The 21,090-nt window shown below is 38.3% G+C and overlaps 2 protein-coding genes across 4 annotated transcripts; one reads left to right on the top strand and one right to left on the bottom strand.

Annotated features, from left to right (window-relative positions):
* Nucleotides 1–1,009: 1,009 nt before the first annotated feature.
* Nucleotides 1,010–5,366, bottom strand: LOC122666221 (50S ribosomal protein L18). Of its 3 annotated transcripts, XM_043862370.1 has the most exons (6): nucleotides 5,082–5,365; nucleotides 4,899–5,024; nucleotides 4,326–4,406; nucleotides 2,250–2,406; nucleotides 1,552–1,555; nucleotides 1,010–1,497 (listed from the first exon to the last, which is right to left on the bottom strand). In XM_043862370.1, exons 2-6 carry the CDS (start codon nucleotides 4,993–4,995, stop codon nucleotides 1,342–1,344), a joined length of 495 nt encoding a protein of 164 aa, XP_043718305.1. In that variant the 5' UTR covers nucleotides 4,996–5,024; nucleotides 5,082–5,365; the 3' UTR covers nucleotides 1,010–1,341. The 3 variants fall into 3 exon arrangements, with proteins under 3 accessions (XP_043718305.1, XP_043718307.1, XP_043718306.1); XM_043862372.1 differs by lacking the exon at nucleotides 1,552–1,555 and having other exon boundaries at nucleotides 2,246–2,398; nucleotides 4,318–4,406; nucleotides 5,082–5,366; XM_043862371.1 differs by lacking the exon at nucleotides 1,552–1,555 and having other exon boundaries at nucleotides 2,246–2,406.
* Nucleotides 5,367–5,926: 560 nt separating this feature from the next.
* LOC122666220 (probable phospholipid hydroperoxide glutathione peroxidase) lies at nucleotides 5,927–19,864 on the top strand. Its single transcript, XM_043862369.1, has 6 exons — nucleotides 5,927–6,068; nucleotides 7,661–7,737; nucleotides 8,123–8,184; nucleotides 8,646–8,764; nucleotides 19,317–19,484; nucleotides 19,650–19,864. The coding sequence occupies exons 1-6, from the start codon at nucleotides 6,015–6,017 to the stop codon at nucleotides 19,680–19,682; spliced, it is 513 nt and encodes a 170-aa protein (XP_043718304.1). The 5' UTR covers nucleotides 5,927–6,014; the 3' UTR covers nucleotides 19,683–19,864.
* Nucleotides 19,865–21,090: the final 1,226 nt, after the last annotated feature.

Below are 21,090 nucleotides of genomic sequence, written 5' to 3'. Positions count from 1 at the left end.
CACCACACCCGAGTAGTGTGTTCGGGTAGGGGGTGAGGTCATTTCCGATCCCCTATGAGAGGAACCTACGAACCTGACTGGGCACGGAACCTGAGAGGAATTAAGTCCCTCGTTTAGACCCCAAAATGACAAATTAGTCCCTAACTTTAGTTTTATGTTGTTAAGTAATGATGTCAGCTATTTAAATAAATTTAAATCCCTAAACTACCCTTGACCAATGTTGACGATGAAGGAAAGGTAGTATTGTAAATTTAATTCTAATGTTTTAATACAAGGGTACAATAGCCCTTTCACACCAATAACTAATAGCAGACTAACACCGTTACTGTAGAGGGGGACATTTGAGTTTTTTCAAAAACCAGGGGGTGATCTGAGTTTTGATTGAAAACTAGGGGGTGATCTATAATTTATCCATTCCTAAAACTAACAATAAAAGAACTAATAGTTCAAGTCACCGGCTGACTCAGTGAGTCCTGGTGCTAGTTGTGCAGCCAAGACCTAGGATTTGAGATCCTACTTCACCCTTACGTCACATGGGTTTTCCTAGGTGGCATGTTGCCCATTCCTCCAAACGAAAAAGGCTGTGTATGGTATGCATTCTTGGAATAGAATATGGGTCTAGAACACATTATGAAGTGAAAAAATAGAAAAGAATGGGGTTTCAAAATATGTTTGACCTAGAATCTATTCCAAGAATGCATATAATACACAAAGGGGCTTTCTTTTATATACATATGAGAAAAGAAATTAAGGGTTCTTTTGGTATGATTCTATTTCAATTTCATGAGGTCATAAATTGAAATTATGATGTTTAGTATGAATTTTTTCAGCTTATTTATGAAGAATTGAAATCAATTTCAAGTCTATTTTGCAGTCCACTTTGATGAGCATGTGTAAATAACAAAGGTAAATGTGTCATTTGATATATTTAAAAAGAAACGAAAGCAAAATCACTCTACTTTGCCACCACCACCAGCACGACCACAGCCTTCCCAGTCCCGGCCTTGAACACCCTAATCCCACTCCATATGCTGCAGATATTGGACGAAGAACATCTAACCAAATGACTACCAAACAGTGAAAAGTCTCTTGCATGAAAGCATTCAAAGGTCAACAAAGTCAAACCAGCTATATCAGGTTCGGCAGCTCACGACTAATGTTTGGTAGTATGCAAAAGTTCTCATAACAAGAACTAAAAGCAACTCAGTGCTGAGCTAACATTCATTTGAGTGCTCATCAAGAGGAAATTCTTTTTGAACCAGTTCTCCAGGAGCAAAAGAGTCCTATCGTGCAAATGCAGTTTCAGTTTTGAACGACTGCTGCACCAGAATGCAAAGGAGGCTATCGTGGCAAAAATCCATGACAGGAAATTGCAATTTCAAAGGCTATCATCCTTTCCCCTCGAGCAAAACCGTTGCGGTCGTAAGATGATATTTCATTAATATTAAGATTAACACATGCCTTAACTAGTTCTTCACCAACTCTTTGGGCTGCTTCCTGTAATCATGAAGTGGTAAATAACAATGTGCTTCAATAGTCAGTTTAGTTTACAGTAAAAGCAAAATTTTAAAATTATTAACACACAGAATATAGAGATGAAGCTACAGGATTGATGCATCAGGTGCTTTGGAAATGTCTCCAAATTAATTGGTTAATTTCCAAATGGAACTGGCTAAGAATGAAAGATGAGGAAGAATGAAAACCAGAAGGAATAGAAAAGATGAGACACCGAGGGTGATGACCCAATGGTCCACCAGAGTGAATGTTTTGTTCATCTCCCCCCCCCCCCCCCTTCAGTTGACATTTATAAAAAACATGTCAAACATGCAATTGGTGTATAATAGTGTTTGAGGTGCAATATGATGCTTGATCCAGCATCATTAACTTCAGTATAATCATAGAAGGGAAAATGGAAGGGGTTGGTGGTGGAAGATGAGGAATCAGGGGAACCCCTGTATGCATTCACCTCCTATGAGATCTTTAAATTACATTTGAACAACTGAACTATTTATTTCTCTTGACATCAGCATAATCCCCAGACAAACTGGCAAGTGTGCTGTCCATAAAAAATAATACAAATCAATGTTTTGATCTGTAAGATAAATGTGAGAAATCTTCTGCATAGCATCAGCCTTTGGACAGCAATACAATTGGCATTTGGTTACCACTTTCAGTTGTATTGCTGAATTTCAGAACAAACCTGCTTGATAGATCTAATGACATAAAATGGAAAGGAAATACTTACGACGGTGCTGCAAGAAGGATTATCTCGAATAGATTTCTGTAACGTGCTTGCATAAAACAAGCACTTCTTGTTCTGGTCATCGACCAACATAGCATACAACTGCTTGGCTGAACAGAAAACTGAGAGTCTTGGTCTAACAGATGAGCCATTGAACTGCTTATAACATGAAAAACAACAATTGGTCAGCATATAAAATATATCCAAAAAAGCTTACACAAATGGTAACTGTAGTGTGGCATAAATGCAACACTGTGAACTAATCAGCACCATGGGTTGCTTGCATAAATAGATTTCCTATGTTCATTGATTTGATTAGATGATATCATAACCACCCAATTCTACTGCATTTTTTCAAGTGATCAGAAAATATTTTTGACAGTTAAATTGTCCAAAGGTATATTTACAGCAAAGCTATAGTATAATAGGAATAACCTCCTTGACCCCTTCCTCCCCCGCACCCCACCTTTTTTCAGTACCTTTATACATAGGCAATGCCCTCAGGATCTTCTCAAGGAGTCTGGTTTGAGGGTCTTGTTCTTGGCCTGATCAGCCCAACATTGGACTGAATGGTTGAGTTGGTAACTAATTAAGAAGGAGTTTAAAATAGCCAAAGTAGATAAATAATCCTAAAACATATTAAAAATATAATATATGAAATTAATACACAATTAAATAAAGGTTGAGTGTTTGCTATTATAGTTCTTAATTATATTAGAAGACTTAATAAACCCCTTAAAAATGGACATTCATACTAACGTCGGGCTAGACCCGGTTGGAACCAGGCCACTGAAAAGATCATGAGAACATTATCTATACAGATAAACCGTCAGGGAAAAGAAGGCCGTGGGGGGGGGGGGGGGGAGGGGATTGAGAAAGTTCACAACATTTAGAAGACCTAGTAAACTCCTTAAAAAGAAAGACAGAAAAGGTGCCATGTTCAAACCACAAGCCAATGCCACATCAGGATAATGATTATATAGAATAACAAACTCTTAGCAATGAGTAGAATATAATTACAAATGGAATTCTCCAAACAAGAATGGCTCAAAATCTCAAGAAGGATATATACCATTAAAGACAATGATAATACACTTAATCCTCCAATTTTAAGTTTTTAGATGCTCTTTCACTAGTATTATACACATGTTGTAGATTTGTGTTAGTATTAAATATGCGATTTTTTTTTCGTATATAAATCACTAAGAGATATTTAAGTGAAGAAATAAGGATAGGTCCAATGGGTTCAAGGATTTGGGGGCATAGTTGTCACGGCGTCAAGGCAAACCAAGGTGTTGGAGGGGATCTGAACGCAAGGCGACACCAACAAGGAGACCAAGGTGACCAAAATGCCCGCCTAGGCGACCAAGGCAACACTAGTTGTTAAGGCGCTTGGATGCCAAGGCGGTCACCTAAGCGACCCCTAGGTGACGCCTTGACAATTATGTTTGGGGGACAGGATTCGCAAACATGTATACATTAATGTATCTGCTTTTCTTTCTCATATTTAACATACACATGTAACATAGTGACCATGAACACTAGGCCAGAGTTTGGCCTTTCAAGGTACTTGCCTTGGCTAGCATATGCATTTTGACAACAAGACTAAACTGATCAAATATCAATACTCAAAAGTACTTTCAGCACACCCATTAGTGGAGACGGTAAAAAGAAAAAGATGTAGACTTCTAAAAATGGTTATTGTCTTCACAATCATGACTACTCCAAATGTTGAATGAGAAATTTTTTCTGACCACAACCAGAACTCAATATCGAATCTAATTTTCTCTTTTTTTTTTTTTCTGAGGGCAAAAAATATATCATGACATTACTTCAATATTGTTATACTTATTTAGAAAACTCAATTACTGGTTAACTCCTAAGCTTTCCTCCAAATTGTAGGAAAAAGACTACCAAAGAAGCAAATCATTGCCACATAAAGAAGTTGCAGTCCCTCTCTCTGGCTCACTCTCTTCACACAAAGATCCCATTACTTCTTTTAAACAAAATCTACAATTTGAACAACACGTTTAGAAAATATAAAGTCTATCTTCTGAGAATGAGGAAAACCATGCCTTTGTTTGTAGTCTTCTGTTTCGGACTTTTGCACTTTCCTTTTGAGTGTTTGCTCTTGCTTCTATCATCAATGGCTTTGGAAAGGAATCTACAAGAGTAGGAAGGCAAACACGGTGAGTAAAAAAAAAAAACTTAAAATAGCTAAACAAGATTAAGAAAGACAATAATGCAAGTCATTTTATTCATTTCTGCCTACTTATTGATCCTTTAGTAAATAAAAGAAGGTAACACAAGTTAAATCGCAGATCCCACATATTAAGACTGAGGACACAATGTAAACATTATATTTTTTTGGAATTGGAAAGCTTTAATAGGGAGGGGGGGGGGGGGGGGGATAGGGGATGGGGATAGGCCCCAAGGTGGTTTGAACTCATGACTCTAATTTGAGGAGTTGGTCTTTTGCCAACTGAGCTGACCCCTTGGGGTAATGTAAACATTATATTGGACACGCACAATTACTCGCATTAAGTTGATTAAAGAATGTGTAGGAAGTTCCAACTACAAAAGCAAAGCAGTGGAGGAGGAACAAAGAACAGCCCCCCCCGAAAATAAAAAGGATAAAGGGATCCATCTGACTTACTTCTCCTGCTGATTGGAAGGCAATTAAAAGGATCCGGACGAGATTGAAGAAGACCTGAAGTCCTCAACTGAAATGGAGAGATATTAACAAGAGCCATGTCCTGTGTACCCTTCAATAAAGGAAAACCAAGAAGTTTGCTCGAAACAAGAGCCATGTCCTGTGTACCCTTTAATACAGGAAAACTAAGAAGTTTGCTCGAAGCCCAGACACTAACTCATAGTCTCCTGAAAGTCGGAAACTGAAAATCTAATTAGTAAACCCCTACAACAAGTTCTCAAAATGTAACTCAAGATCAACAGGTACCCATTGAGACCTATATTGAACTGCAAAATCGCAAGGAACTATAAAGTAGTAGAAAAGGAAAATGAACAGGAAACTACATCTAAAACGTGGGTTCTGTGAGATAATTCCGCAAACAGGTAATCGGTATGGTTTATCGTGCTCAAATACTTTCTTCCCACTTGGGAGTTGGGAAAACTGAAGTGAACACTCACCAGAAAAAACCGGAAAATCTACTGTTCTACAGATCATTACCCATCTCTATAAGATCCTTTTTTATTCTCCCATAAATGGAGGTGTGAACGAGCCATGGCGATTCTTTTACTTAGTTTATTTGGTTTTGCAGTTTTGCCTTCCTAGAGACTCAGAAAGACTGTAAGGCAGAAGTGAAACTCTTACAAACATGGACTTACCAGGATAGGAGCAAGTGAGCGACTGAGAAAGACTGATGCATGACTATTCCATTCCATACAGATATGAGTCGTGTCACTTTAGTTAGTCGCGCTCGGTTGGTCTTTAATCGGTCCTTTAACTATTTCGGATAAGGCCAAAATCGACCAATTATTTATCATCTGTTCTAAAATTCTAGAAATTTAATCGTTTTGGACCCATTTTGAGACTAAAATAAGCTCATATGCAGGCCATAGAAGTCAAGACTATGAGCCGTATGTGCCTCCCACATTGGTCTCCCAGAATATATAATACATGAGCGGGCCCCATAATCAATTGACCTCAAATAGACTCTTTTCGTTGCTGGGTCTTGTGATTCTTCTTTCTGCCGTCTTTTCTTCTTCAAGAGTTCTCTTTGTTTTTTCTCAGACATCATCAGTTTGTACCATGGCAAGCCAATCGGACAAGAACCCTGGATCCATTCACGATTTCACTGTCAAGGTTAGTATACTGCTGCTATCCACTCTACTGCTCTGCTCTCTGATTTTAAAGTTGTTTTTTTTGGTAAGATTTCGTTTCTGGGTTTAGTAGTTCCTGATGAATAATTTCCTCTTCTCACAATATTTGATTTTTCTAGATGTTTGATGGTTTTACTTTGTCTTTAAAATTTAAGTGGTGGGCTTTCTTCCTGAGAAAAATGTATGGAATGGGTTTTGAGAAGATTTTTCTCTTACTCCATCTTCTGAAATTCATGAATAGATTAAGAAGTATTTCTTAAATATGGTTTCTTCTGGGATCCGGAAAGTGATGAGTTTATCTTGGAGAAGCGCATTATCTGATGATGTATATTCTGCATATTATTTGTCCTGGTTTCTTTTGGATAATGAACACCTAACATGATTTATGAACTTATTGAGGTAGAAAATCTAAATTGTTACATCTAGGAGAAAGTTATAGTTTGGCAAGACTAGAGACTAGAGAGATTCTCTAGGTAAGCACCAAGTTTTTCCATGTGGAAGAGTGATGTCGTAATTTTAACATATCTAGGAAAATCGCCTATGGATTAGTTTCATGTCAAATTTCAGACAAATTCAATCATACATCCTCCCATGTATCGTCATATTCCTTGGTATTTTTAGCCGTTCATTTCTTTTTAGAAAAGCTTCACTTTTTCACTGGATTTTCAGAGCTTTATTTCACCAATTGTGGGCAGAGGATCTACCTTTTCCCAAAATTTCATCTCTAAACTAGAGAAACTCTCTAGTCTTGGCTGACTATGAAACCTTTTCCTTACATTATTATTCATTTTTTGTTGGGTAAGTAAGTGAAAACCTGTATAAAACGTCAGTATTAAATGATGCATGCTATTCAGAAGGATGTTATTCCTTGATCTTTTGCTTCTACGAGCTTGTCGAATGAGACTTCTCAACAAACATCAGATGCTGATTCATGCATCTGTGTCCAATTCAACACTTGAGAGGGGAAAGAGAGTTTCTTGCAGTTCTGCATCTAAGGGAAGAGGAAAGTAACTTTGAAGATTCCCCGTGTCCTTTAGTTAGACCTCTTACTTAATCCACTCAAGAATAATGTGGGAAAGGATGAAGGGGACTTTCAGAAAAATTCAATGTAGATGAACTGTTGCTCTATTTTTCCTAGAAACAAGTTGCAGTTCAGGTTTACCAGTGAGATTTTTCCCACCTGTGTCTGGATCAGTGGCTTTGTCATGATGGCCATTTGGGGATTTTGTTAATTTTCTTAAGTCAAAATTTCTCTTGCCCTCCCTTGAACATTCACGACTTTTTTATGTGCTTTTTTTTTTTTTTGCTTGATTTCATTTCATTTCCTGCTGTTATGTAAAATTTTTCCAGGATACTAAATGAGTTTTATATTATTTTATAGTTACATAAAGTATAGCTACGTAAAGAAGTATCGCAGATGCATCAGCTCCCATTTACTTTTGACCTAGCATTTTCTGTTTCACCCCTTAATGGTGGAGTTGGATTTTTTTTTTTTTGGCTGACCCCGATGTTGGTGGGATAAGGCTTGTTTGAGTTTCTTGAGATATAAATGTGAAATATACTTATTGCTTGCAGGATGCTAAAGAAAATGATGTAGATCTTAGCACTTACAAGGGAAAGGTTCTGTTGATAGTGAATGTTGCTTCCAAATGGTAGTGTTTTCTTTTTTTACGAACTTAAAAGTTAGGGCTTTATATTTGATAATCATTTGTCTGCTTTTTATACAATCGGACTCCTGTACTTCTGCCTGCCCCTACTGCCGTGTGTGCCCCACACACAAGCAAGGCGGAATGTACTGCCTTACCCCTGCCCGAATGCCTTGCCCGAGCAGGGGTAAGGCGGTACTTTACGCCGCGCTTGTGTGTGGGGGCGCACGGCAGTACTGGGCAGGCGGAAGTAGAGGAGTCGGATCCCTTTTTATATGCTTGTTTACGTACTTTTTTCTCTTTACTCTTGCTACTAATCTATCTTCTCAGCATGAACATGACCGTCCCTTGATGTTTTGCTGCTGTAATTTCTCTTAATTGCTTGTTGTAGTGGGTTGACAAAGTCAAACTATACAGAACTGACTAAGTTATATGAAAAGTACAGGGATCAAGGTATGGATTTCCGTTCATATGGTAGTTTATATTTTATGCGCACATGCATGCATGGGAGGGCGGGCCTTGGTGCAATGGTTAAGGTTGCTCCATTGTGACCAAGTGATCATGGGTTCGAGTCTGGAAACCGCCTCTCTGCGAAAGCAGGGGTCAGGCTGCGTACATTATGACCCTCCCCAAACCCCGCAGTGGCAGGAGCCTCGTGCACTGGGTACGCCCATTTTTGGCAGGTGGTTGGAGAGAGAGAGTGACTTACAATATGCATTGAACCAAAAAGGAGGAAAAGAAAGAACTAGAAAAGGATGAATAAAAAGAATTTGCATTGAATAGCATTTCACCAAAAGAAAAAACTTAGACGCAATCTTTTTTTCTTGTAAACACTAAAATGTTTGGCGTTTCTTTTGTTATTTATTTTATTATTTTGAGACTACAAACGATTGCTATATTTGTTTCTAGTGCAGGTCTAGAGATACTAGCATTTCCATGCAATCAGTTCAGTGAGGAAGAGCCAGGCAGTAATGAGGAGATCTTGGAGTTTGTATGTACTCGCTTCAAAGCTGAGTTTCCAATTTTTGATAAGGTAAGCCCCAAAATGTTTATGGTGATAGCATTGCTTCTAATGGTAATTTTGCAATAATCATCTCATTACATAAAATAAGAAATACAAAGAATTCGTCTTTATTTTCTCTGCCTGCAGATAAAGCACCACTAGAAATCTCAGGAGCTAATGCTTTCCATTTTGTTGCACTTGTAACGTCCCTGTTACATTCTGGTTCAAAAGACCTTATTGAAAAATAGTCTTAACGGAATAAACAAGAGAAGAGAGAGAATGACTATGATGAACACTTGAGTGTATATCCATCCAAAAGGTGAAGGGGAAAAAGAATAATAATAAGAAGCCTGTGTCTTTATCCTGTATTATCCAATTATCAATCTCTTCAGTACATCGATGCGCAGGTATTGCTGCAATTTCCTATTTGATGAATAGAATAAGCTCCAGAGACTTCTCAGATGTGTGGCTTCAATAAATAAACCTTTGAACTCCAATAAGAAATCTAGTTATGAATCTAGAGTATAATACAAACTTGCCGTACTCTTCACAGAAGTGTGTAATCATTTACTATATACACCACAAAACTAGTTTGTTCATTATTGCAAGTTTCATAAAATTTCTCTGACATGTTCTTTATCCAGCAAAACTATGTTCAATATGAACATTTTATGGACAATAATATTTGTCATTGGGTGGATAGTTGAGTTAAGGGACGGGGTGGATGATTAATTTAGGAAAGATCATGGTTGAACCCCAGCACGCTTTCAGGTCTCTAGCCTCTATAAAGAAACACACTTTTTACCGGTCACATTTGACAATTGATGGTTAACAGATCTTCCAGGTCAAGCAATATTATGAATAAAAGAAAGGCATGAGAATCCCAAAGTTATCCATCGTACAATGCTCCCCAAACACCAAAACTGATCCAGTTCAACCATATGAATTATTCTCTAGATGTCCTGCGTTAGAATTTAAAAGGTCATTCGAGATGATTTGGGCATGTACCACAAAGACCAACAAATTCACCTATAAGAAGTTCGTTCCAATTGGAGGTGTTAAAAGGAAAAGGGAGATTCAGAATGCCTAGGTTCTCAGCCAAAGTGGTGAGGTAGGACGCTGATGAATGATGAGTATCATAAGTTAAAACACAAATATGTTTCTCTCATAGAGTGTATGACAGAACAGGATTTGTAAAGCCAGTCCCAAATAATAAGGATAATACTTGGAGAGTTGAACTTTGACATGGAGGATTTCTTATAAAATGTATGGGAGGATCGCTTTTCTTAAACTAAGTAATATATTTATTTTTGTAAAAGATTTATATATTTTTGTGTATTGAGCTTATTAATTTAAAAATTTTAAGAAAATTTCTGTATTGAAAGGTGGACATCTTCTAAGATGTTTTAGAAATAATCTTTTATATTTGTTTTCAGTATTAGCGTTAACTTATTTGAGAAATCCTATGTGCTTTTTGATAAATACTGAAGAAAAAGAAGAAGAAAATGAAGAAGAAGAAGAAGAAGAGAAGCCGAGAGAGAGGAGGAGGCGAGATTCAGCAGAACTGGGAGAGTTCCACAATATGTGTAACTCTCCTCTCAATCTTCATTATATCAATCACTTAAAGGGTAAAATAGTAAACACCTAAATAAAATAAAAGAAACACCCGACCAACATATTAGACTGAAATACCCTTCTCATTATGATCTCGGTATTAGCTCTCTGCGCTAATACCCAGATCACGATAACACTCCCCCTCAAGCTGGAGCATAGATGTCAATCATGCCCAGTTTTTTACAAATATAATCCACTCTTGTACTTCCCAATGACTTTGTGAACACGTCTGCGAGTTGTTCTCCTGTACGGACATGGCTAGGAGAAATCAAACCTTGTTGTAACTTTTCTCGAATGAAATGACAGTCAACTTCAATGTGTTTCGTCCTCTCATGAAACACCGGATTTGAACCAATATGGACAGCAGCTTGATTATCACACCACAGTTTCATTGGAGCACCATCAACAAAGCTAAGTTCAGTCATTAATTGCTTTACCCACATCAACTCACAGGTAACATGTGCCATAGCCCTGTATTCTGACTCTGCACTGGAGCGGACAACAACTGTCTGTTTCTTACTCTTCCAGGACACCAAATTTCTACCAACGAAGACACAGTAACCTGTAGTAGATCGTCTATCAACTGGAGATCCTACCCAGTCAGCATTTGAAAAACCTATTATCCGCCCATGACCATGATCACTGTAGAGAAGACCACGTCCAGGAGCCTTTTTAAGATAGCGTAAAATATGCACAACAGGCTCCCAATGAGTTGTCCGAGGAGCAGACAGAAACTGACTCACCACACTAATCGGAAAAGCTATATCAGGCCTAGTCACTGTGAGATAATTCAATTTACCAACAAGCCTCCGATACTTTTCTGGATCACCTAAAATCTCACCATCCTCTGCAACAAGTTTTAAGTTAGGATCCATAGGAGTATCTAGAGGCTTAGAACCTAGCATTCCTGTCTCTGACAAAAGATCAAGAACATATTTCCATTGTGAGAGCGAGATCCCTTTCTTTGATTGAGCAACTTCCACACCCAAAAAATATTTCAGCTTTCCCAAGTCCTTGGTCTGAAATTTCTGCTGCAAGTGTGCCTTCAAACCATCAATTCCAGAAACATCATCTCCTGTGATGACTATATCATCAACATAAACCACAAGAAACAGTTTTCCACCTCCAGAATAGCGGAAAAATACAGAATGATCACTATCACACCGTGTCAGCCCAAACTCTAACACAACTTCAGTAAACTTGCCGAACCAAGCTCTAGGGGACTCTTTCAGCCCATAGAGAGATTTCTTCAATTTACACACCAAGCCAGACTCCCCCTGAGCAACAAACCCAGGAGGTTGCTCCATATAAACCTCTTCATGCAAATCACCATGCAAGAATGCATTCTTGACATCAAGCTGATATAAGGACCAATGATAAGTAGCAGCAAGAGATATCAAAATACGAACAGAAGTAAGCTTTGCCACGGGTGAAAAGGTATCCAACTAATCCACACCATATACTTGGGCATACCCCTTAGCAACCAGACGGACTTTCAAGCGAGCCAAGGACCCATCAGGATTCACCTTCACCACATACATCCAGCGACAACCAATAGCAGTCTTCCCCGAAGGTAAGGGAACAAGATCCCAAGTCTGATTTTCTTCCAATGCCGATAATTCCTCACCCATAGCAGCCCTCCAACTAGGACTAGACAATGCCTCTGCGACAGACTTAGGAACAGGATGATGCTCAACAGTATGTAAACAAGAATGAAAGGTGGAAGACAAACTACCATAAGAAACAAAGTTAGAAATGGGGTGTTGGGTACAAGCCCTAACCCCTTTACGACGAACAATAGGAATATCAAGATCAGAAGAAGGGTCCAAAGGAGGAGGATCATTACCTATCACAGGATCTGCCGGCAAAGTAGGAGATGGCGTAGAAGTCGATGTAGCATGGGTCCAAGGACGTACTTTCCATTGGTGACGTTGATACACACTAGGTTGAGGTGCCGGTAATGAGGCAGCCTGCGGAGCATGGTGAACAGTAGACCGAACAACAGTAACAGGAATATCATCATCTAAGTTAGACACAGTACTAGAAGAATGAACAAACGGTGTAGACTTAAAGAAAGATACATCAGCGGTAACAAAATATTTTCGCAAGTCAAAAGAATAACAACGATAACCCTTTTGAGTGCGAGAATAACCAACAACCATGCACTTGAGAGCCTTGGGATCCAACTTGGAAACGCCTGGACGATGATCACAAATAAAGCAAACACTACCAAACACACGTGGTGGCAAAACAAACAGTGGCTCAGAAGGAAACAACAAAGAAAAAGGAATACCACCACGTAAAACCGAAGAAGGCATACGATTAATGAGATAACACGAGGTTAAAACAGCATCTGCCCAAAAGGATTTAGGCACTTTCATCTCAAACAAGAGACAACGAGTAACCTCCATCAAATGTCTATTTTTTCTCTCAGCCACACCATTTTGCTGAGGGGTGTAGGCACAAGAGGACTGATGAATAATACCACGCTGAGTCATAAAATAGCAAAAGGAGCAGAGAAATATTCCTTAGCATTATCACTACGAAGAACACGCAAAGAGTGTGAAAACTGATTATTCACTTCATTCACAAATGCACAGAATATAGAAAATAACTCAGAACGATTTTTCATTAAATAGATCTAGGTAACCCTGGAATAATCATCAACAAAAGTTACAAAGTAACGAAAACCCAAAGTGGAAACGACAGGACATGGACCCCAAACATCCAAATGAACTAAAGACAGTGGTTGGTTAGACCGTTTATTGACTCTAGGTGGATAACTCGCACGGTGGAGTTTCCCAAACTGACACGACTCACAATTAAAACTAGAAATAGACCGAAAACGACCATTAAGAAGCTTCAAACTCTCCAACGAAGGATGACCCAAACGATAATGAATCTGGTGGGGTAATGCCACACCGGTACACGCCATAGATGAAGTGTCCTCAAGTATGTAAAGTCCCCCTGATGCACGACCTCTACCAATCATCCTCTTCGACGAAAGATCCTGAAATACACAAGAGTCAGAAGAAAATGTTACAGAACAGTTATGGGATTTAATAAACCGACTAATAGAGAAAAGGTTAAATGAAAAATCAGGAACATAAAGAACGGAAGACAAAGAAAGAGAAGGTGTAATATGGACAGTACCAGTACCAGTCACCTTAGCCAAGGAACCATTAGTTAAAGTAACACTTGAAGAGGATTGCTAAAAAGAAGAAAGTATACCTGAAACACCAGTCATGTGCTCGGAGGCCTCTGAATCAATGATCCAGGGACGGGAAGAGACAGTCGAAAGGCATATGCAGTGGCATTACCTGTCTGAACAAAGGTCGCAGTTGGAGGCTGGACTGGTTGAGAAATCTGAAACTGTGTATAACGGGCATATTCATCATCAGACATCTTCACAGTCTTACCCTCAGTCTGTGGAGAAATAGGAGAATCAGGTGTAGTAGAATTGGCAAACTGTTGCTGAGTTGGTTTGCCATGTAGTTTCCAGCAGAAACGTTGGAAATGTCCTGGACGACCACAATGATGACAAGTGCGCACGGAACCACCAGAAACATCCGAGGTACCCTGAGTACCCAAGGTAGGTGCCTTACTAGAAACACCAGCCCCACCACCACGACCACGGCCACCACCACCACCACCACCACCAGAACTGACATTACCACCACCACCAGCCCCACTGTTGGGCACACGGTTAGATGGAAAAGAAGCCAGGGCTGAAGTATCACCATCAGTAGTGTGTTCCCGAGAGACACGAAGAACCCTGGAAAAGGTTTCAGACAAAGTGGTTTCTTTGTCACTACCAAGAATTTGGGAACGAACAGAGTCAAATTCCTTCCTAAGACCTCCCAAAAAACCCATAACAGCAAGTTGTTCCCGCTGGTTCTGCATCTGTTCCACATTGGCAGTGATAGGAAGTAAGGAATTAAGCTCTTCATACATTCTCTTAAAATCAGCAAAGTACTGGGCCAAAGTACGAGCCTTCCTACCAGCCCTGTAGAACTCTTGGGACAAGTCATAAATACGGGACAGATTGTTTTGTCCAGAATACAAGATATTAAGATACTCCCACAACTCCTTCACTGTGTCAATGTGTGTCACTAGGTCCACAATTTGGTGATCCATAGAATTCAGCATCTGTCCCAATATTCGAGTATCAATTGTCTCCCACGAAGAATCATTCTCAGGCTTGGTTTCGAATAGATGTTTATGCTGATCACGGCCAGTTAACACTAGGCGAACTATTTTCTTCCACTGCAAAGAATTGGTAACCCCTTCCAACTTCTTCTCGGTAATACGATTTGAAGAGGAAGAAAAAATTTCTGTTGTGACTGACTTTGAACCCTCAACAGGTTTCGGCTCATCATCCATGATTTACTTGATGAAGTGAAGACAAAAGAGACTGAAAAATACTGAAAACAGGGACAGAAGTCGATCAAGACTGAAGAACCTTGATAGAAATCAATAAGGACAGCAAATAACTCCCTCAGATAAAACCTTGAAAAATCTGAAACCAACAGTAGAGACAGCAATCGATCTTCTCAACAAAATCCTGACAAAATCTTCACTTCATCTAATAACTCCTTCGAATAATCCTTAAACAAAAAAGGGAGAGACCTAGTTCTGAAATCATATAATGAACTAGTCTCTAAACCAATCCAGAAAACAGCATAGGGTGCTGCACCCCTTCAAACAGAAAATAGGAGAAGCCGCAAGTGCTGCAAATCTTCAAAAAAAATATTTCTTCAATCGAATGCTGTAAAGAAGGGAACCAATGATTCACGAAGTATGTAACAACCCTTACAGCTCTGATACCATGATAAATACTGAAGAAAAAGAAGAAGAAAATGAAGAAGAAGAAGAAGAAGAGAAACCGAGAGAGAGGAGGAGGCGAGATTCAGCAGAACTGGGAGAGTTCCACAATATGTGTAACTCTCCTCTCAATCTTCATTGGATCAATCACTTAAAAGGACAAATAGTAAACACCTAAATAAAATAAAAGAAACACCCTACCAACATATTAGACTGAAATACCCTTCTCATTATGATCTCGGTATTAGCTCTCTGCGCTAATACCCAGATCACGATAACACTTTTGATTATCAATTTTGCTTTTAATTGTGAATGTGCTGTAAAATATTTTAGAATTGTTTATTTTTAGTGAATATTTTGTGGTTAAATTTTTTTAAATCTGAGTTTATTAATATTAAAGAATGACGTGAAGTGGTATTGCCTAAACTTAGGAAGTGTTGAAGCTCATGAATGAACTCCCTAACTTGGTTGATCTATTATTTGTATGACTTGTTATCTGCTGCTAGTTGCTTAGAATGGGTGTGCAACTTTCTCTGGCCTCAATATGAGCAGACTAAACCAATTTAAACCTCAGGTCTGATTGGTCTATGTTTTTTGGCCTTAAGGTGTCTGGAAAATAACATCCTAACTAAATCATGTTACAATTTCGAGGGGCCTTTGGTTACCAAACCAATGCTAGCCAAGCAACATACAGTACATGTAATGTAGTACTGATTTGAAGACTTAAAACAGTAGCCAAGTAACAAGATCTTTTACAGAGAACTAGTCCAGATTTAAGGAGAAAACAAATTATAACAAATCAAGTGGTTAGAAAGGATGAAATTGAGGTCGAGTTTACTAATTGGGAAGGGGAAAATCTACTGAAAATCTGGACCTAATCAGATGGTCAGATCAGCAAGTATGGGTGAATCCTAGTAGCAATAGGACTAGGAGTAAAACAGTAATTTACCAAGGAAAACAGAATTTAAAAACTTGGGTTTGAAGTAATTAATCGATTCAATAAATTATGACATAAACAGTAGCTTAACAATAGAATCGATTCAAGTAGGAAGGTCTAAATAGTAGCTATAATGGAGGGTAGGGGCAGAATAGGAAAACTGAAATATCTCAAGATCCAACTGTCAGAATTAGGTCAAACTCAAATCGAGATTACAATTAGGGTTCATGAACATGTAGTTAAAATCTTAAGATGATCTAATGGCTGAATTGCTTAATCTCAAAAAATATATAGCTTATGATCTTCTAGAAACAAAGGTTCTAGTTGTAGAAACTTCAGACTAGAACTTACTTGTTAATGGCTGTGATTAAATCAGAAGAATCATAAACCAGTAAAACAGTAGCAGCAATAGAACACAAACATATAGAAAAACAAAAAAAGAACACAAGCATTAGATGATCCACCCGGGCTTCTCACCGCAAGGTGTCAATTGGATCAAAAACCAATCTCTTCCCATTCCACTAGCCTATGCTGATGTGGATTTCACTACTAATAGCTAAGAAATTAAATAAAACAATATAACTTAAATTGAACCAACATTGGACCAACATGGACCATTGTTCAATTGAAATTAAAACAAAACAAAGACATCAAAATAAAATTAAGAATGGCAGCAACTAGGACACGGTTTGGCCTCCCCCATTGGTCTTCTTCCTACGAGACTAGGTCTTCAGCTCTGCAGCAACATGACATTTTGTACATAATTGACAATATTTGGTTCATATGCTTTAGTTATTGTTCTGATCATAATATGTTATGATTCAAATCTCGCACTTTTACTTTTAATTACGATAAGCTGTTGCCTTGGTTTTCTCAAAGCTTTCCCCTGCAGCCTGGCACAGACATGGCTGGGTTTTTTCATTTCATTAGACATAGGTGGCCTATGATTGAGTATTCCGTTAAATTGTTTAGTTAGGTCCAGTTAGTGTAAGAAGTTTAATCATTCAGTTTCAGAGTTAGTGTTCGAAATTTTATACTCGGGAATGGGTTGTACGCTGACCTGCCTCATTGGCATTCCTAGGATCGATCGACATGATTTTCTTATGAAAGAGACTATTTCAGTAGATTTTTTTTTTATTCCTCAGCTTTTATACATAAACTTGGATGATTTCAATATTTCCTGATTTTATTCTTTTTTTTTTTTGGCGGGGGAGGGGGATGATGCAATCCAGGGTTTGGAAACCCTGGTTCGGATTGCTATGAGCCCACTCAAACGTTAAACAACTCAAATATAAGATGATTGGTGACAGTTCTGTAATTAACCAGAATGTTAAAGGCTTACTAAGGAAGTTAAGGGGACAGGGATGAGAAAGGAATTAGAATTTAAGGGCAAGGGCAAACTTGGAATGATACTAACTAATGTGCAAAAACTGAATAAGAAATAACGAAGTAAGGGTTTAAAGAAAACAACTTATGATTTGAGGTTGTCTTCAAACTCCAACCCAAATCTCCGTTTTCGACTAACAGGTACAGAAAATAATATTGAAGAAAGGAGACTCCATTGGAAAGGAGACTCCATTGCTCATGTAGATCTCCTGCCGGAAGTTGCAGGTCTGAAACTAATATTCCAAGGACTATGTCACGGTAAGGGAGTTGATGCGAGGCAAGGGGACCAGGGTCTGAACTGCTTTTGGGGTGTGATCTAACCCCTGAAGCTTTGGATCTTTCTGAGTCTTATCAAGGAAGTTCCATTGGCAGAATATCAGGCAAGGAAGGGAAAACCGTGATGAACAGAATATACATATATGAAAGTGGGACTAAATGATCGTAATAACAGAAGAGGAAGGAGAATAGAAGAAGATGAAAAACAGAAATAAAAAATAAGGGAACCAGATCAGAACGCGGGGAAGAGGGGAAGCAAAGAGAGGGAGAGAAATAGAAACTGTAGTAACTGTAGTAAACTATGTAACTACAAAAAAAAAAAAAAAGATTTCCTATGTAATCCTACTTTCCATAAAATAAAGATTACAAGATATAATCCCAAAAAATAATTAAACCTCTAAATATCTTACTGGACCAAAACTAAATTTGGACCGGTTCATCACAGTCTAGGCTTCTAAACGGGTTTGGACCAGTCCACGGAAGCGCTACTGCATCAAGGAGGGAGGGGCCAATGGGGGGTTTTCCAGTTGAGAACTGTTTCCCAAATAAACACATTGTTTTGATATGAATATCTTCAGGCTGATAGAAAACAAATACATGTCTCTCATCTTTTAGTCGGAACGTTTAATTTTACAAAATACAAGACTGTTTTTAAGGTTATTTCTTATCATCCACAAACACCAAAGTAGAGTCATTGAAAAGCTATGAAAAGGAACATAACGTAGGTTTTTTCAAGAAAATTTAACATTCAAAGTATGTTTTGGGAATTTCTATGTCACTCCACCTATGCTCAACCCCCCCCCCTCCCCCCTGCAAGAGAGAGAGAGGGCACAATGACATTAGCAGGAAATAAATTTGGACAAATTGATCCAATGGCTTGATATTTCTTCATACACAGCACAAAACATCTAACCATAACTAATATTACATGTTTAGGGACACATACAGAGGAATCTATATTGGAACTATTTTATGTCTGATGTAATAAAAATCAAGTCAACCCAAGCCTAGGCTTATCACCAGCTAATTTTCATTTGTTCATTGTGGATCATATTATGGGAAGCGTACCAATGCTGCAGTGAAACAGAGCAGTTAAATAAGTTCCATAGTTCATTTTTACTTTTCTTTTTTCTTCTTGTTTCTGTACTGATCATGCTTTAACGAGTCAGTGTGGTGGATGCTATCTTTCTTAGAATGAAGTTCTCACCTGACATACAACTCGACTAAATTTTCCCAGGAAGAGAGAAAGATAATAGAATTATCAGGAATAGCCTACGCTCTCCCTGGCATAGGCTAAACCTATGATGTTCACGATCTGCTACCCTGCCTTATCCTGCAACTAATTTTTTGGAATCCATCTCTTAACTCCATGGTCCAATCCACCCATGGGTCATTTGGGTGCTGAATGAGAAAATATGTTCGCATCACTTATCATCTTCTCTCTAACTCTGTACTGATGATTGGAGCTGAAACACTCCATGTTCATAGAGAGTATAACTGTTCAGAAGTATCCTTATCTGTTTTTTGTTTTGTTTTTGGCTTTAGATCGAAGTGAATGGTGAAAATGCTGCTCCAATCTACAAGTTCTTGAAGTCAAGCAAAGGGGGCATCTTTGGCGACAACATCGAATGGAACTTTGCAAAGTTCCTGGTTAATAAGGATGGCCATGTGGTTAACTTATTTGCTCCAAGGACTTCTCCTTTTAGCATTGAGGTAAATAATATGCATTTCTTTCCTTGGATTTCAATTACTGGTTAAAACTGATTGTGTTGCTCTTATTTATTTTACTACATACTTCGATGATTACATTTTGGCGAATGGTGTACTGTTCTTTGTCTATTTATTTACATTTTTTGGTATTTGTGTTGTATTCTGCAGGAGGATATAAGGAATGCCTTGGGTATCTCTTAGGTTCTGGGTTACAAAGGATGTACAATTCCTCGGTAAAACAAGAAGTGGATCAAATGATGTTTAAATATTAATGTTTCAGTCACCTCTGTGTTATATAAAGTTATAGAAAGTAGAATGTCATGTACTTTACGTAGAGGCTGGATTTTGAATTGAAGTTAACCTTGGTATGTTCTCAAACTCCTGTATCTGTTGGGTTAAAAAAGAATGTGAATTCAGGAACCTAAGCTTATGGACACAGCTTTAACCCAACTACTTAAGGGTTTGTTAGTTCTTTATATGGTTTAAAAATTAAATCAGCTGATATAACCGTGTTTAAATAGAAACGGTGCTGGCAGTAATAATTAGCCATCATTTGTTCAATACTCTTTATGTAAAAATTGCAGGGTACTGTCAATAATGACTATTGTTCAAAATCTGTATATATAGCCATTGACATGGTATGCAGATTCCAACACAACCCCCCCCCCCCCCTCTGTTTTTTGGGAAATTACATGATTAGCTACTTTTGGGTTTTCATTTACAAAACTGTCCACCCTATGTTTGAGTTAACAAAAATAGACAAAAACAAGTTTAGTTTTACAAAATTAGACAAAACAGTGATTCTCCTTCGTTCCTTGGTAGTTCTCTGCTGAAAAATTTCTTTGTTTTTTTCTCTATTACTTGGGGTAGCAGAGAATGGCAGTGGCTAGGACAAGGGTAGGGTTGTAGGGAATGGAGGATGCCTGGGCGAGAAGGCAATGACAGGGGTAAAAATGTCTAAAAAAGTATGTGTGGGAGGGAGAGACACTATCTTATCCAGTATTGTAAACCTTAACTTGTTTTTGTCTATTTTTGTTAGCACAAACATAGGGTGGACAGTTTTATAAATGAAAACCCAAAAGTAGCTAATCATGTAATTTTCCTTTGTTCCATTTATTTCTTTAGATATTTGTTTATCAAATAAAGTTTCGATGAGACAGTGGCACTTGAGTTGGTCGTATGAAGAAGTATCAAAATATATTTTGCAAAACAAATAGCAATCTAATTCCCCTGCCTGAACACACTGTCTGAGGGAAATTGTTATCCTCTCCTATTATAGCACGGTGTTGTACTGCATCGTGCAGCGCTGCAGAGGCCGTGTGGCATAGTGGATCTCACATGGTGCACATGGCCTGTGCAGCCATCGCACGATGCAGCACCGTGCTGTAACAGGAGAGGATAAAAATTTGTTTGAGGGAGGTTAAAATGTCATTTTTGTCTCCCTATGAGTGGAACTGGACCATTGTACCGGGCAAGGAATAGGACAGGGAAAAAATTCAAAGTTCATAACTTTTGCTATGAAAAAATCTCAAAAGATGTTCTACAAAACAAATAGCAATAGGTTTTGGGTCTTGGTGGGCCATATATTTTTTGAAAAATCAATACAATT

Source organism: Telopea speciosissima, chromosome 6 (genome assembly GCF_018873765.1).
Source record: "Telopea speciosissima isolate NSW1024214 ecotype Mountain lineage chromosome 6, Tspe_v1, whole genome shotgun sequence".
Classification (NCBI taxonomy): Eukaryota; Viridiplantae; Streptophyta; class Magnoliopsida; order Proteales; family Proteaceae; genus Telopea; species Telopea speciosissima.
Note: the sequence above shows the minus strand (reverse complement) of the source record. Positions and strands in the feature narration are given on the sequence as shown.